This window comes from Sceloporus undulatus, chromosome 3, assembly GCF_019175285.1.
Source record: "Sceloporus undulatus isolate JIND9_A2432 ecotype Alabama chromosome 3, SceUnd_v1.1, whole genome shotgun sequence".
Taxonomy (NCBI): domain Eukaryota; kingdom Metazoa; phylum Chordata; class Lepidosauria; order Squamata; family Phrynosomatidae; genus Sceloporus; species Sceloporus undulatus.
In genome coordinates this window covers 231909947-231928400 of record NC_056524.1, presented here as the reverse complement: position 1 = coordinate 231928400, position 18454 = coordinate 231909947, and the positions used below count along the sequence as shown (strand labels likewise).

General features: G+C 42.9%; 1 protein-coding gene across 2 annotated transcripts in view; it reads left to right on the top strand.

The window, feature by feature from the left end:
• The window catches only part of AP1S3 (adaptor related protein complex 1 subunit sigma 3), a 44408-nt gene that overhangs the window by 266 nt on the left and 25688 nt on the right, over positions 1-18454 (top strand). The window contains exon 1 of one of the 2 annotated variants that reach the window (XM_042459610.1): positions 12896-12967. The exons of the other annotated variant lie outside the window; for it this stretch is intronic. Coding sequence (XP_042315544.1) covers positions 12911-12967 — 57 coding nt within the window. The 5' untranslated portion in view covers positions 12896-12910. Of the gene's footprint in view, positions 1-12895; positions 12968-18454 lie in introns of those variants that run through there. 2 annotated transcript variants of the gene reach the window in all.

The window sequence follows — 18454 nt, the reverse complement described above, 5'->3', positions numbered from 1 at the left end:
AGGGAGGACTTTGGGAGGGAGGGGGAGAAGGCTGACAAGGCACACTCTCTCAGCCTCAGGGGAAGGCAAGGGCAACCCACCCACCCTCTCTCTGAACAAGTCTGTTGCCCAGGGAAAAACAAACCAACATGAGAACAGGGTGCCCTTGAATGTTTGAGGTGGCTTGAGAGCAGGGATCGAGTTCTGTCCTAGCAGACCCTGAGGAAGCCACACTCTCTCAGCCTCAGGGGGGTGGCAAGGGCAAACACACACACACACACACACCACTTGGAAGAAACTGCCAGGGGGGGCATGCTTGGGTTTGACTTGGACGCTGGAGAACAGGGTTCCAATTCTGTCCCAGCCGGTGGCTGACCCTGGGCAAAGTCACATTCTCTCAGCCTCGGGAGGGTGGCAAGGGCAAAAACTCCTGAACAAATCTGGCCATGAAGGGGGGGGGGAGAGAAACTTTGATGGAGTTGCTTTGTGTGGTGTCGTGGTTTGAGCATCAGATACTAAGGCAGCAGGGTTTGAATCATGGGTGACCTTGGGAGAGTCACACTCTCTCAGCCTCGAAGGAAGGCATGGGCAACACCCCCCTTCTCCCTTGAGCAAATATTGTCAAGTACCCCCCCCCCAAAAAAAATAGGGTCTCTACAATTCAGAAACGACTAGAAGGCACACAGTAACACATACAAAAGTTGTGGGAAGGGAGAGGGTGGGTGTTTGGGGGGGTCTTTTCTCTTTTGCTTTTCTTGGCTTGATCTGGCCAAGGCACTTCTTTTCCCTCCTGGATTCTTCCCAGTGAGGATCTTGATCCCTCTCAGACTCTCCCCCAAACTGGCCAGACCCCTGAACCCCATTTGGCCAAAGAGATCCACAAAGTGGGGAGAGAAGGGGGTTCCCGCACTTATCTGCCCCATACCTTGCTCTACCAGTTGCCAAGAAAGACAAGGGAGAGAGCATCTGGGCCTCAGGAACTGAGTGGCACCTCATCCAAGATTTAATTTATTTTTTGAAACAACTTTCTTCTCTTCCAAGGCATCACTAGAGCACCTGGATAGTGGCCCCAGGGGGACCCAACGCCCTCCTTTTCCAGGACCTGTCCTACATTTCATTTTACTTCTTTATTTTACAACATAGCTTGTTGTAATGGCAATGGCCAAACCTCTCTGTAGACTCTGAAGTCACACTTTCTCAGCCTTAGAGGGTAGCAATGGCAAAACTCCTTTCAAGAAATATTGGTGAAACGTCAGGCATAAACTCTTCTATGGCCACATAGCCTGAAAAACCCACAAAAACCTATGGATGCCGGCCATGAAAGCCTTCAACTTCACTTTGAAGAAACGTGGCAAGAAAGGTCTACACTAGGTTTGCCTTGAAGTCATTTCCGACATATGGCGACCCTAAGGTAAACCTATCTTTCTTTTTTTAAAATAAAACTTATTCATTTAAAAAAGAACACAGAAATTAGCATGGCAAATGTAGATCAACAGCACAAAAACATTGACAAATGCTTACATAGAACATAGGGCATGAGTTTTGTTATCCTGATCTTGTTCCCTGCAATTGTTTGTTCTATTGGATTAGTCCTTTCCAAACGGAACCATAGGTCATTGGAGTATGACTTCTTTCCTCATTAATTTGATTTACATAGGAAATAAATGGGAACCAGGGTGCTTTCTGCACTGCCATTTGGGACGTCCTCCGGACGTCCCATTTTAAAAAAGGGGCGTCTCTTATAGACGCCCCTGGGCCTAGTACGGACTCCGTCCGTACAAGATGGCACCGGCCCTTCTACATGGCCGGCGCCATCTTTGCGTATCAGACGCTGAGCGTCCGTACGCGTCGCGCCACTTGTGACGTAGCGAGCGCGCCCCTGGCGCCTCGCTACGTCGCAAACGCGACGGAAAAAGAAGCTCCATTTTGGAGCTTCTTTTTCGGTCCGCGCGGGAGTCGGGCCGTATGAAGGCTCCGACTCCCCCGCGGACCTACTGGCGGCGGCGGCAGACCGCCGCAAAGCGGCGGTCTGTACCCCACCCATGTTACCTCAAAAGTATTATAAGGTAAATCCATCATGGGGTTTTCTTGGCAAGTTTATTCAGAGATGGTTTGCCCTTGCCATTCTCTGAGGCTGAGAAAGTATGACTTGCCTAGGGTCACCCAGTGGGTTTTCATGGCCAAGCCAGAATTCAAACCCAGGTCTCCAGAGTTGTAGTCCAACACTCTGAGCACTATGCCACACTGGCTCTCTAAAACATAGTTTACATATCTAAAAAAGAACACCGCTTCTATACAATAAACCAACAAGACATATATCAACATCGAATACATACAAAAATTAAAACAAAACAAACCTAAACTAATAAAGTTATGCATATAAGAACTTTCCTTTAGTTTTCCTGAATTCCTAGCATTTAATGCATGTCCTACATTTCAGCCTTCTGTCCAGGAGGAATTCCCAAATGTCCTCCATTTTGAGCATGGCTGAGAAGCATGGATTGACATTTCGATATGAGTGTTTTTTGCTCAGTTTACCAGAGATCCTCCTTTTTCCAGGACCTGTGATATCTTTCAGGCTTCTGTCCAGGAGGAATTCCAAAACTTCCTCCATTTTGAGCATGGCTAAGAAGCATGAATTTATATTTCTATGAATGTATTTAGCTTTTATTGGGTCATATCCTCTGTTTTTCTTGAATGTCCTCCATTTTGTAGTGCCTTATCCTCCTTTGAAGTTAGGACAACTGTGCACCCTGTATTGGCCAGCACTTTTCTTAGAGGAAAAGAAGCATGGGCTTCAACAAGAACATCTGAAGGACCAAGCAGCAAAATACCTTGATTAAAATTTTCTTAACACTTGGAAAGAAATAAAACCTTGGGGTGCTTGAAAGCCAAAGGTGGGTTCAGAGAGGTCAGGAAGGGGAAAGTATGGTTCAAGAAGAAGTGGACAGCCATGTGTCCTGAACTGCTTTGTGACAGACAGACGTTTAACAGGGACAGTGCCCCTTTCCCACAATGGACAGTGATATTCATAAGCCATACCTTGTGAATGTACATGTTTCTTTCAGGTGTGAAAATGTAGGAGGAACAAGGGAAAAGGTAACAACCATAAAACAGGATTTTCCCCTTGTTGTTGCATACCTTCAAGTCATTTCTGATTTATGGTGAGCCTAAGGCGAATGTGAGAGTCAGCATGGCATAATGGTTTAAGTACGTATTAGACTCTGGAGACTAGGATTCAATTCCCTGCTCAGCCATGAAATGCACTGGGTGACTTTGGAAACAAAAATCCATCAGTGATACATTTTATTTGCCAATTGAAAAGCACAATATACTTGTTGCAAACTTTCAAAGCTCCATGGGCTTCTTCATCAGGCAAGATGTTACAAACCAAACAGGAGGAAAAAAAACAACAATTGGAAATGTTGGTCAGATAGTAAGTTATATGTTCTCAGCCTCAGGGAAAGGCAAACCTCCTCTGAACAAATCTTGCTAAAAAAAACCCATGATAAGTTCTCCTTAGGGTTCTCATAAGCTGGGAATGACTTGAAGGCACACAGCAACAAAAAGGCAGACTACTGCAGTTTTCTTGCCAAGTTTCTTCAGAGGGGTTTGGCCATTGCCTTTCTCTGAGGCTGAGAGTGTGTGGCTTGACCAGGGTCATCCAGTGGGTTTACAAGGCCAAGCTTGGATTTGAACCCTTGTTCTCCAGAGCCATAGTCCAATGCTCAAACCACTCTACTATCATGGTTCACCTTCTTATCTCCAGCTAAAACCTAGAGTGAATCTTTATTTCATTTCCATCCATTCCTAAAATCATAGAATGTACTGTACTGCATCTGGAAGGTGCCAGAGGGAGGGTAGAAATTTGCTGCAATAAAACTCCTCTAGTGTCAGGTTGGGATGTAAATACCCTAAAGATATAAAAACCAATCTGATCTTGGAAGCTAAGTAGGGTCAGCCTTGGTTAGGACTTGGATGGGAGACCACTAACAAATACCAGGTGCTATAGGCTTTATTTCAGAGGAAGGACCTGTCCAAACTACCTCTGAGTATTCCTTGCCTAAGAAAACCCTGTGAGCCTCATGCAGTCACTATAGGTCGATTGCTGACTTGAAGGCACATAGAGAGAGTGTGTCAGATGTGAGCCTGGTATAGTGGTTTGGGCATTTGGCTATGGAAATCCACTGAGTGAACTTGGCAAGCCACACTCTTTCAGCCTCAGAGGAAGGCAAAGGCAAACTCCCTCTGAACAAACCTTGCCAAGAAACCCCTGTGATAGGGTCACCTTAGTTGGAGAAAATTTGGAGGCACACAACAATAAAGTGTCAGGTGGCATTTGGTGGGCAGCTTTTATTTCACTGTCAGGGTTTAGCCCAGCCTTTCCCAATCAATTGGCCTCTAGATGTGTTTGACTACAGTTCTCACCACCCTATGGTTAAGGGGATGAGGACTGTAATCCAGCATATGGTTAAGAGGATGGGGACTGTAGTCCATCATAGAATCATAGAATCGTAGAGTTGGAAGAGACCACAAGGGCCATCCAGTCCAACCCCCTGCCATGCAGGAAATCACAATCAAAGCATCCCCGACAGATGGCCATCCAACCTCTGTTTGAAGACCTCTAAGGAGTGTTCCACTGTCGAACAGCCCTTACTGTCAGGAAGTTCCTCCAAATGTCAACGTGGAATCTCTTTTCCTGCAGCTTGCATCCATTGCTCCAGGTCCTAGTCTCTGGAGCAGCAGAAAACAAGCTTGCTCCCTCCTCAATATGACATCCCTTCAAGTATTTAAACAGGGCTATCATATCACCTCATCTGGAGGGTCACAGAATTAGGATACTTTATTCAGTGCATGATCCTAAGGGGGAGGGGGAAATCTCTTCAGGTATTTCTGAAACTGTGTGTGGTTTTTCTCATGAGTTTCTGACATCTGCAGTGTTCTGATTTGCATGCACTTCTCTATTCTGTCTCAATTTCAACTTGTCCTTGTGGCCTGGATTTATATCATGGAGAGTAACCTTTAGGGAGTTTGTAGATCTGATTGTCTCATTTACTTGCTGATGTTGAAATGGGGGAGGGGAGGGGATAGGGACCGATGCATTGGTACCATCGGTGTGGAAAGGTTCAAGGCTGTGTAGATAGAAGAACACATATATTGAGCAACGCATGAGGTGACAAAATGATCAGGAAGCCTGTCAACATTGTTGATCAAACTCTGTTTTGTGCTGCTCTTGATAGATTTTTTTTACTAGCCTACATTTCACTTGTTGGCTCAAGGGCAGGAATTGCACAGGTGGATTTTTACCTCTTTGAGTTTCATTTTTGTTATTGTAAAATTTTAATTTGCACCTCCTGTTCCCTTGACTTTGCTTTTGTATAGTTTAAATAGTACAGTACATTCAATCAGTGGTGTTCCTGAATAGCCTTATCAAATACACATTGGAAAAGTGGGTGGATTCCACATATTTCCTTTTTTAAAAGTAGCAGTCTGGCAATATTTGCCAACTCCCCCCCCCCCCCCCCCCCCCCCACACACACACATTTGTTCATTCTAAAAGGTTGCAGAGCCAAGGAGAGTTTGAGAGCAAGGGGGAAGTAATTGGAAGGGACCTCAAGGGCTATACAGTGTATTTAGTTCTACTCTCTGCCATGTATGAATATACAACTAAAGCACTCCTGAGAAACAACAAACTGTTTTTAAAGACCTCCAATGAAGGATATTCTACTATGATAGCAAGGCAGCCTATTCCATTGTCAAAAAGCAGTTACCATCTAGATAACTACCACAGTCTAGATAAATACTAGATAAATATCACTGATAACTAATACCACTAGATAAAGACTAGATAAGTACCACTAGCCATGCTGATTGAGGCTTCTGGGAGTTGTCCACAAAATATGAAGGCCAGAGGTTGGGGCAATGTGCAAATAAAATTATATGCAGTGGGCCCATGGTATCTGCTGGGGATTGGTTCCAGGACCCCCTATGGATACCAAAATCCATGTATCCTCTCATTAAATTCAATGGCATAGTAAAATGGGGTCCCTGATATAAAAAGGAAAATTAAGGTTTGCTCTTTAGAATATATAGACGGGGGGGGGGGGGAAGAGAGGGAGGGAGAGAATATTTTCTAGTCTTGGATTATTGAATCTCATAGAATCATAGAGTTGGAAGAGACCGCACGGGCCATCCAGTCCAACCCCCTGCCATGCAGGAAATCCAATCAAAGCATCCCTGACAGATGGCCATCTAGCCTCTGCTTAAAGACCTCCAAGGAAGGAGACTCCACTACACTCCAAGGGAGTGTGTTCCACTGTCGAACAGCCCTTACTGTCAGGAAGCTCTTCCTAATGTTGAGGTGGAATCTCTTTTCCTGTAGCTTGCATCCATTGTTCCGGGTCCTGTTCTCTGGATCAGCAGAAAACAAGCTTGCTCCCTCCTCAATATGACATCCTTTCAAATATTTAAACAGGGCTATCATATCACCTCTTAACCTTCTCTTCTCCAGGCTAAACATCCCCAGCTCCCTATGGATAAAGAATCCAACAATATGTTAAAAATAAGTCGAAAAGGCATTTTTCAGAAATGTTGCAGGTCTTTTTAGTAGTTTGGGATTTTAGTGCAGTAATGAGGAACCAGGGTGTATGGGATGGATGTAGACAGGGCTTATGAGCTGATTCCTTGTACTCCAGTAATGCTAAAATGGGAGGAGAGCTTTTAAAGACAATTTAAGATTTTTCTCGAGCCTACAGCACACGGGATGGGGTGGGAACAGTTAAAACTCTTCTCCAGCATGTTGTGGGATCACCCATCAAAATCACATAGGCACAAAGTTAAAATTTTCAAACTCACTTGTTGCAGAGATCTGTCCATGTGTATGAACAACTGTGTTACAGAGAAAGGGGTTATGCCCTACTCATTTTAACTTTCTCAACCCTCTTCTTTTGTGGGTTTCAGTAGCAGCTCTGCTTTAGCCCCAAAGAAATTAATCTCTTGAACTGCAAACAAAAGTGGATGGAAAGTTAAGCATGCCCTTTGTTTTACCCAAGATTTTCAAGACTGTCTACATTTCTCAGTTGTTATGCTTGCCCTGAGATTTAGATCTGGATTGTATTTAGACTTAGACCTGGAGTATCATGAACTCAGTGGAATCTATGTCTAATCCAAGGAAGGACATTCAGAACTGGATTGTTGGCTAAAGTTTTTCATGTCTCAGTATGATACTTCAAACAGTATAATAATTTTCTTGTTGGGTCAGGTTGAAACTCCACCGAGACCAGCATTCTGCTTCAAACAATAGTTGGTCAAAGAGGCAAGGGTAATCCTACAGTTAGGCAGAGTGAGGCAACCACTCAGCAGCATTCCTCCTGAGCAGCCATTTCCTTCTCTTGGTGCTTTATCATATCACCCGTGTTCTTACCATACTTGCATTAAAGAAGGGAGCATAATGGTTTTGGAGCAGTCCCTACTGCCCCTTCTTTAGCATGACTTTTCTTCTGTTTCTTCCTACCATTTTGCAGCTGGTGTGGACTGAATGGCAACACGCAGAGGCAGCCAGCCAGTCTTTGCCTCGGCTCCTCCTATGTGGCTGCTCCACTGTGGGGTGGAGGTGGTTGAGCAGCTACAGGTCATCACCAACCCCCTGCGAAGACATCACTGCCTCCTGGGGGGGGGTCTAGAACCACTGGTGTAGTATATTATAATAATAATAATTAATTTGTTTTATTTATATACCGCTATTCCAAAGATCATAGCGGTGAACAGCAAGTAAGCTAATTAGCAAGTAAGCTAATTTGCCCCCAACAGTCTGGGTACTCATTTTAGCGACCTCGGAAGGATGCAAGCCTGAGTCGAGCTTGGGCCCTTTTGCTGGTCTTGAACTCACAACCTTGTGGTTTTGAGTGAATGGCTGCAGTACAGGCATTTAACCACTGCGCCACCAGTGTCTGACTCCTCACCATTTACCAGCATATAAATATTTGGTTAAAGGTTATACCAGGACAACAACACTCTACTGTACTGCAGGTCCATATGCCAGTACGGTATATCTCATCATATGCTAGTCTTCACATTAAGTATTTGAAACTCATTGAACAATTTTTCTCATTTGGTTTGCTCAATTGTCCTCTCCAATCTCTTTTGCCTTCACTCATACCACACTATTTCAAACTGCACTCCTCATCATAAGCCTTATCGATCTGCAAATAATACACTCTTTTTCAGTGATACATCAATGTCAATCATCCCATATACTTTACTGGAATGACTTTACACTTTGAAATGATGGAAACTCATGTTATGGCACAACACATCTTAAGTTCCATATCACAGATACCATCTTGATGTTTGCTTCAAACAGCAGAATGTCTTGGGCTGAGCCTGTTACGAAGGCAGAAAAGTGATGGCTTCCTTTTCTGTTTACTGATAGAATCTGGTAACTTGAGATAGATTGCTCCTGAGTAAGCAGAGTGTCTTAATATAAAATTCAGTCAGGGAAGGATGTTCTGATCAGATTGTTTTGTGAGTCACCACATAATATTAAGCAATTAAATTAGTTTTACATATTACATGCGTGCCATTTGATTATTTTAAAAAAATTAGATTGACAAGAAGACAAGATCCTTAGCTGCAGGGTACATGCAATTACTGCAGGAGAGATAATAGAATAGGAACTTACTTTGAGCACTGTATGTATGTGTAGTATGTGTAAGATAATCCTGCTAAATAAAAAGCAGACAATGTTTTCTTGTAGGTAATATTATAATCATAATAGAAGTCTCCCTTTCTCTGTGTGTCTCTCTAATCTCAGTTATCTGATTCCATTTCTCACATGAAACAGCTCGTTATCTCAGTTCTATATGTCCAGGTATCCATGTGAATCTTAGGTAAAAAGAACTCATAATATATTGAAGTCTATGTTCAGCTTTCTATGTTTTGACTTCTTAGCATCTGCTTTTTTGCCTTCCTGTCCCTGCTTGATAGCATTCAAGCCTTCCCATCCCTTGGCTCTGTGTGAAATGTTGCTGCTGATCAAATGGAATCTTCTCTTCTTTTCTTTTCTCTATACACTATGTTTAAATATTTTATTCCTTTTCCTTGTGTAGTCTTCCTTTTTTTTGACAATGGCCAAGCTGCACTACTCTAGACAAAGAAAAAAAGGAAAAGGATGTGGCCCTGCTTACAAGCATGCCTAATATTTAATTTAAATCAGAGCTTGTGAAAGTCATATTTTTAAACTATAGGTCCCAGAAACTTTCATCCAGCATGGTGGCCATGTTGGTGGGGGATTTTGGGAGTCCCAATAAAAAGAAAAAAAAGACTTTTCCATTCTCTGGTGTGGATAAATGTGTTGGATTCAGATATAGGTTTATGCAACTGTTCTTATGGAAGGAGATTTCCTTACTCTTATTATGGCATTCCCTCCAGCCCCCTGGTGATGCTACACAGAGGATCAGATGTCCCTGCTTAATGGAGTAAGCTGTAGTCAGAGGTGAAGAGAGGGTTCTCCGAAATTTTATGAAGGGAACTACCACAAGGAGAATCCTGCCATTTGGGAGAACAAATCAACAGATATATGTGTGTTGTACCCCAGAAAGTGTCATATCATAGAATCAAAGAGTTGAAAAGACCTTAAGAACTATCTAGTTCAAACCCTTCCTACCTTCTTTTTAGGGTAAGGGTGGGCCACAGAGCAGGGGCATTTTTTGCCAGTGTACCCTCTCCAACTGCCCACAGTGCATCATCCGCACCATCACTTCCTGATTTGATTCTAGACTAATTTGTGGAAGATTTTTCAGTGTTTGAGTTTTTTGAGGATGAGTAAAGGAAATAATAATAAAGGGACGAGGGGTAAAATATGGCAAGCCACCACATCCTTAATCATTATTTGTACTATGTTACTTCCAAGCAATGCTTACTTATATAGTTGTTTCCTAGGATTTTTGTGAGGTTTTTCTCATGCAACCTATTGATTCACATTGTTTGATTACTCAAGGCCCTTCTTGTGTATATACTGGTTTATAATGTTCAAATTCAGTGATAACAACAGACCAAGTCTTGCCATTTAGAGAACATACTGCAGTGAACTTGAGGCTTGTGTGCTTCCTCCTGCTTCTTGGTCCTGAAGGGGAAAAAATTTGTAGCTTTTCTTTTCAGCTGAGACAAAACAGGAAACAGTAGACAATTGCAGGAAATGATGCACTGTAGCAAACATAGTTAAGCAGCAAACCAGGATGACAAATATCATTTTGATGGTGTTTCCTAGTATGTTCTCAGTTTGCTTGTTTACAGTCTGTATAAACTACAGTGGACCCTTGTTATACGCTGGGGTTTGGTTCCAAGATCCCCCGTGGATAACAAAATCCATGTATGCTGAAGTCCCATTAGATATAATGACAGAGCAAAATGGCGTCTCTTATAAAAAAAAAATGGAAAACCAAGGTTTGGTATTTGAAATTTATACTTTTTAAAAACATTTTCAAACCATGTATACTTGAATCCGTGTATAACAAATCCGTGTATAAGAGGGGCCGACTGTATAATTTTCTGCACCAAAAAAGAAGAAAAAATGTTAATTTCAAATGGACACTTCAGTTTTCTTCCCTTGCCATCTGGGGACCTTTGTATTACTTTCTCATAACAACAATCCATAGTTTGAAATTACAGCTGAAAGGTGCTCCTCTCTTGCTCAATTACCCATCCTACATTTCAAGCCATCAGTCATCCTCCCTACTCTTTAAGTACAATACTTCTTTCTTCTCTTCTATCTGCCAACTAGGCTGTCTCTCTCTTTCTCTATATGTGTGTATTCCTGTCCTTAAGCTATATACTGTAGGCACTTTAGCCTTCCCCTTCTTCCTTCTTTTCTTTTATATTTATCCCTTTATGAGATTCTTTTATTATTATTTTTCTTTTTGATTGCATTGGTCAGTCTGTCCTCTCATTTGTAGTCACCTTAAAATTGGCTAAATGGATGGCAGATGAAATATTTCAAGCGGTTAAAGAAAGATAAGAAGCAAAAGTAAAGGAAGATAAGATCATCATGAATGTTACTGTCCAACATTTAGTGTGCAGGGATAAAGAGAATTACTACAACAATCAATGCAGAGAAAAGGAAGATAACAACCAAAAAGGAAAGAACGAGAGACCTATTTCACAATGTTTTGGAATTCAAAGAGAAATTTAAACCAAGGATGGGGAGGCTCTATGATCAGAAGGGAAACATAATACACAACCAAGATGAAATAAAAAAAACCCTGAAGGAAACAATTCATAGAACTGTATAAAAATGTGCAAGAATAAATGAGACATGGGAAGAAGAAACATATGAAGATGAATCCTAAATTTTGAAAATGAAGTGGAAGCCACACTCAAAGCAATTGGGAAGAATAAATCACCAGGAGCAGATGACATGCTAATAGGACTGCTACAATATGCAGAGGCAGCATTAAATTCATTTCTAACCAAAATCTGCCAAAAGTATGGTAAACAAACCAGTGGCCCACAGACTAGAAATGACTAATATACAGTACATTCCTATACACCAAAAAGGTAACAAAAGATTGCAGTAACTACAGCACTATTCCACTAATTTCTCATGCAAGCAAAGTCATGCTCAAAATTGTGCAGCAAAGACTCCTACCATATATGGAGTGAGAAATCCCAGAGGTGCAACTAGTTTCAGTAGAGGAGGAGGTACTGGGGATTACATAGCAAATATATGATGGATAATAGAGTGCACCAGAGAATTTCAAAAGATAATATGCATGTGCTTTATTGACTACCTTTGATTATTTAGATCATGAAAAGCTATGGAATGCTCTCAAAGAAATGGGAGTCCCACTAGATTTGATTGTCCTGATGCATAGCCTATATTCAGGACAGGAGGTTGCCATTAGAACTGAATAAACAAAATGGTTCCCAATAGATAGGTTACCAAGAGAAAAAGGGGGTTAGATAAGGCTGCATAATATCTATCTTATTTATTCATGCAGAAAATATCTTATGCAGAGCAGGCTTAGACTCAGAGACAGGAGGTGTGAAGGTCAGGGGAAGGAATATCAACAATCTAAGATATGCAGATGACACAGTGCTACTAGTAGAAACCAATGGAATCCTGGAGCAATTACTGAAGAAGGTCAAATCCAAGAATTTTGTATATTGGTGTTATGGAAGTTAAAGTTATCACAGTTCTATAATTGTGTAGTTTGGACACAGCCAAACTTTTTATTATAATCTGAGAGGTAGAATGTCACAAATGTTCTAAGGCTGGCAATTTCCTTATTACTAGTCATATAAATTTGACCAATTTCCTAGAGCTTCATCACATCCTCTCCCAATAATTTATCAGCATGGTATAATCATGAAAAAGTGGAGTGTGGTTGAATATGAGCCTGCTGGAAAATGCAAACGTAACTTCTAATGGAGTAGGGAATAATGAAACTCTAGTATTGCTGGCACCTACCTCTCTATAAAGTCCCATTTATTTATTGTACCTAATGAATAATAATATTATCTTTTACATGTAAATTGATTTAGGAAGGAAATTTAAGAAAAGGGAAATCTCTCTGCTCTTTGCAGTCCTACTTGCAGTTGGTTTTGGTCTAAGTGGATCTATGTGTATCCCGTGGCAACAAACGTCTCTGTCATGTATGCTCTTCCCTCTACTCTGAAGATAGCATATTGTGATCTGATACCATTGCTTCTGCTTCAGAGCCATAAGTCAATGCCTAATGTAGATGAATGAGCAATCTCACCAAGGCACACAAGTCCAAATTAAGTTGTATGATTGTTACTTAATTAATCTGCCTGTTATCTACCTCTTAATTATGTCACTGTGACACATGTGATGAGGGAGAACTGAAAAGTACACTCTGTTCTCTTGTTCACAGCTTTAGAACCTTCCTCTTGGACCATGTATTGATTCTTGATGGCTGAGCAGTATTGTCAGCTGGGCAGGGTGTCATTGAAACTGCAGAGGGCTGAAGTGAGTCACTTCCTTAAATCAACAACACACCTTTTGTATGGAGCTAAGCAAGCACAATGCAAAGATTTTTTTTAATAAAAAATCCCCAGACTGCTGTTCTTGCTGCCTTCTAAATATATTAGACTGAGGTAGGCAAAGTGCAACCTATGGGTTGCATGCCTCACCAGAGCCTTTTTTGAGGCACACACACACCCAGTGAATAATAATATTATCTTTTACATGTAAATTTATTTAGGAATTTAAGAAAATGGAAATTATAGCAAATTAGTGCTCTGCTGGGTGAGCTGAAGATAGCACATAGACCTTTCTTCTTGCCTGGAACTGAGCCCACCAAAATTGAAAAGCTTGCACCTTGTCTCCTGCTTAGAGAAGACCCACAAAATCTGGAGATTAGAGGCCAAGCCCTAAAGTCTGGCATTTGTCATTGCTGTCAGTGACATATGAAAAGCCACATTTGACCAGCTGCTCCTAAACAAAAACTTTGTACATGTAGGGTTGCCATAACCCGGTTACAACCGGGTTTTTCCCGGTTTTGGCTGCACTTGCCCGGTCACGGCACGGGTGCAGCCAAAAACCGGGAGAAGCCCGGTTGTAGCGGGGTTGCAAGGCAACCCTGGGGCCTCGCTGCCCTCCTCCTCCACAAGCGGCATGATCGCTGCTAGAGGAAAAGAGGGCAGTGAGCCTGAGGCGGAAGGCTGCAGACGGCGCTCTTGGGCGCAGCCGCGCCAACCTCCCCGCCTCCCTGCAGCCTCCTCCCCCTTCCTGGCCTCCGCGGGGGCCAAGAAAGAGGCGAAGCCCCAGCCATCGCTGCTGGCCTGCTCGCCTCCTTCCTGGTCCCTGCGGGGCCAGGAACGAGGCGAAGCCGCGGCGCTCGCCGGCGAGCTCCTGCTTCCTTCCTGCCCTCCACGGGGGCCAGGAACGAGGCGAGACCGCGGCGCTCGCCGGGGGGCTCTCGCCTCCGTCCTGTTCCCGGCGGGGGCCAGGAACAAGGCGAGGCCGCGGCGCTCGCCGGCGAGTGCCTCGCCTCCTTCCTGGCCTCCACGGGGGCCAGGAACGAGGCGAGGCTGCGGCGCTCACCGGGGGGCTCCTCGCCTCCTTCCTGGTCCCTGCGAGGGCCAGAAACGAGGCGAGGCCCCGATCCTGGCCTCCAATCGCAGCGGGGCCCAGGCGGGGAGGGAAAGCCTCCTTAAGTGGAGGCTTTCCCTCGCCGCTTGGCTTCCGCTCCCCGCTGCGATTGTGAGGGAAAATGTAGGACATAATTTTTAAATGTAGGACACATGTTTGTGTGTCCTACATTTGAAAATTTTGTCCTACATTTCCCCCGGTTTCCCGGTCCGGCGCTATGGCAACCCTATGTATATGTGTGTCTGCCAAACTTCCTGAACAGATTTTAACGTGGAAGCTAAAGTGCTTACTTTAGACTAGATTGTGCCCTCTGTCTTTACTGTATTTGACTGTAACAGACATAGCGAACCAGATGGCCTTCATATGTCTTGAACTACAGTTCCTATAAATCACAGCTGGTATTGCTAATTGTAAGGGATTATGGGAGTTACAGATCAAAATATTGGGATGGTGGCAGGTTGGCTTTCCTTGAACTACAATCTACACAGTTGCAGTACAGTGATGTATCTGGTATAGCAGCTAAAGTGTTGGATGTGGACCTGAATTTACTTGGCCTTGAAATTCATTGGGTGACTTTGGACAGTCATGGCCTCCTAGCTTAATCTAGCTTAATCTAACTCAAAAGTTTGTTATAAGGGTAAAGTTGAGCATCCCCCTAGAACTTGAAAAAATTGCTTTTTTAAGACTACAGTTCATAGATTCTCCCAGCCAGTATGGCTAGTGGCAATAATGGATGAGGATTCTTGGAGGTGTAGTTGGGAAAGTAGTGTTTCCAAGTTCTGCAATTGCCACATATACCAGCCTGATTTTTTGACACAAGAATATCATGAAGAAAACAACAACAACAATGCCATAGGAAGCATTCAGCACTACATAGTGCATTTTCTAGATCAGAGGTCAGAGGCGATGCAAGATTTTTTGGTGCTAAAGGCACTGAAATGATATTAACTATGGTTTAAGCATATTATAAATAAAATCATTGGATATTCTGCTACTCATCTCCAAGTCTTTTACTTGTGTTGGTCCATCTCAAGGATATTCAAGGATCTCCTGTGAATATCAAAATCAGTGGACGTTCAAATCTTATTATATACTATGATATGGTAAAATTGTGTCCCTAATGTAAAATGGCAAAATTAAGGTTTGCTTGTTGAAATTTTAAAAAAATATTTTCACCTCATGGATGGCTCAATCCATGGATGCAGAATTCTGACAGTAGTTTACTAGTTGCAATATTGGCATTAAATATCTTTGGGTCTACCAAAGATGATGTCCTAGCACTCACCAATCTTTTAGGCTACATCAATAGAAGTACAGTGTGCCCTTTCTTTATGTGGGGGAGCCGTTCTGGACTTCCTTGTGTAAAACAAAAACGCCTATGCTTGAGCCCCATTTAAATGAATGGGGCTCGGGCGCTCTACATTCGTCCTTATGGGACGCGCTGCTCCTTCCTCTGAAAGCCGCGTATAATGCAGGCACACTGTATAGTGTCTAGATCAAGAGAAGTCTTAGTGCCACTCTATTCTGCTCTGGTCAGGCCCCACCTGGAATACTGTGTCCAGTTCTGGGCACCACAATTTAAATAGGATGTTGAAAAACTGGAGTGTGTCCAAAGGAGGGTGACCAAAATGGTGAAGGGTCTGGAAACCATGCCCTATGAGGAACGACCTAGGGAGCTGGGGATGTTTAGCCTGGAGAAGAGAAGGTTAAGAGTTGATATGATAGCCCTGTTTAAATACTTTGAAGGGATGTCACATTGAGGAGGGAGCAAGCTTGTTTTCTGCTGCTCCGGGGACTAGGACCTGGAACAGTGGAGGCAAGCTACAGGAAAAGAAATTCCACCTCAGCATTAGGAGGGGCTGTTCGACAGTGGAACACACTTCCTTGGAATGTAGTGGAGTCTTCTTCCTTAGAGGTCTTTAAACAGAGTCTGGATGGCCATCTGTCAAGGATACGTTGATTGAAATTTCCTGCATGGCAGGGGGTTGGACTGGATGGCCCTTGCACTCTCTTCCAACTCTATGATTCTATGAATCTACAACATGCTATATTATTTTATGGCACATCTGGCATGATTAGATAGGATCATTGTAGGACCTTCTTCTCTAAATGTTGTTTGATATTGGGTATTAGTAAAGACAAAAGCCTTTTGAAAGTCATTCATGACTCAGGCTGGAAGCAACCAAATGTAACTGAAAATGAACAAACCCAAATAGTGATCAGATCCAGTGATCCAGTGTTTCAATGATCAGGAAGATAACTGGTTGGGCCTGGTTAAGGTCCCTACATTGGGTTTATAAACCAAACATACGTGTATCTATTTTATACCTGATGTAAGTCTTGAATGTTAGACTATGCTTGTTTAATTTGACTATAGTTGCTTTGTCTTTGGACTTTGTGTGTATATTGTCATAACATCAAAAGGTCATCAAAATGTTGTTCCTTCCACTATCTGTTTTTGTCTAGCAGTTTACATGCTTGTTAAAAGGGATGGCAGGAACCCATTATGTTGTCCCAGCAGCAATTGAACAAAACCTTCATAAAAACAACAACAAACTGTCATCAATGTAACTGTTTAAAGTGCTCACATGAGTATCACCTGACTTATATTTAATACATCTTTCCTGCTGACAAGATTTTATTTCCTTTGTCCTTCCTGCTTTGCAGCATTTGTTTCCCTCTCTATTGAGAATCATTTCAGCTAGAAGACAGCCAATGCAGTGTTATGGTTACAGTGTTAAGGCTGGGACTTGAGAGATTGAGGTTCAAGTCCCATCTGAACCATGAAACTCACTGAGTGACTCTGGGCCTATTAGAGTTACTGATCTCATAGAGTGGTTGTGAGGATAAAGCAGAGAGTAAAAGAGCATGCCTTGAGGGATAGCCCTGAGTGGAGAAGAAGGAGACCATACATTCAACTAATGCATACATAAAGAATAAAACAGATAGAAGCATAGGGATCTGATGGCAAAGTGAAATACAGTGGACCCTTGTTATACGCTGAGGTTTAGTTCCAAGATCTCCCGTGTATAACAAAATCCGTGTATGCTCAAGTCCCATTACATATAATGACATAGCAAAATGGTGTCCCTTATAAAAAATGGAAAATCAAGGTAAATTTATACTTTTTTGGAACATTTTCAATCCGTGTATGCTTGAATCCGTCTATAAAAAATCCGTTTATAAGAAGGGTCGACTGTATAGGCATTTTAGATCAGAATGACTTGTTGTTGTGTCTTACCTGCCTCTCTCCATGGATCAAGGTTGAGAACAGTAACAGATTAAAATACAACATATACCAGTTAAAAACCATATAACATGTTAAAATTAATATATAACACTTGTTAACTGCCCTCAGGTCGATTTCGCCTATGGTGACCCTATAGATGCGACATCTATACAAGACCCCCTATCCTCCACTGCTCTGCTCAGGTCCTATGGGCTCAGGCCTGTGGCCTCTGATTGAGTCTAACCATCTGGAATGTGGTCTTCCTCTCTTTCTACTGGCTTCTACCTTTCCTAGCATCATAATCTTTTCTATTGATTCATACCTTCTCTTGATGTGGCCAAAATATGACAGCATCAACTCTCTTCCAGGGAGAGTTAAGTTTTGATCTGTTTGAGAACACATTTGTTTGAGTATCTTCAGCCCTCTTCTCTAGCACCACATCTCAAACTGAGTTTATTTTCTTTCTGTTGACTTTCTTCACTGTCCACCTCTCACATCTGTACATGGTGATGGGAAATATGATGGCTTGGACAATCCTCACTTTGGTGTTCAGATTGATATCTTTACACTTTAGAATCTTGTCCACTTCTTTCATCGCTGCCCTTCCCAATCCTAGTCTTTTAATTTCTTGAGTCTGTTCCAAACTTTGGCGGGTTACACACCGCCATTTAGTACGTAATGAATACGTACTAGGGTTAGGAAGGGGCGGTGCTTCCGCACCCCCCTAACCCTAGTACGTATTCTGTACGTACAATATGGCGGCGGCCGTTCCACACGGCGGCCACCATATTTACGTATCGGACGCTGTGTGTCCGCACGTGTCGCGGCGTCTATGATGTCGCGAGTCCGCCCCTGGCGCCTCGTGACGTCATAGAGGCGTCGCTTAAAGAAGCTCCATTTTGGAGCTTCTTTTTCGGTCCGTGCGGGAGCCGCGCGGTGTGGCTGCTGCGGCTCCCGCATGGAGCAAGCGGCGGCGGCGGCAGACTGCCGCAAAGCGGCGGTCTGTAACCTGCCTATATTGGGTTCAAGATATGGGAACTCCTTGACCGTTTCAGTTTTCTTGGTATCTAGGATGAATTCCTAGATAACAGATCTTCTGTGGCCATTATTTTTGTTTTCTAAATGTTCAACAT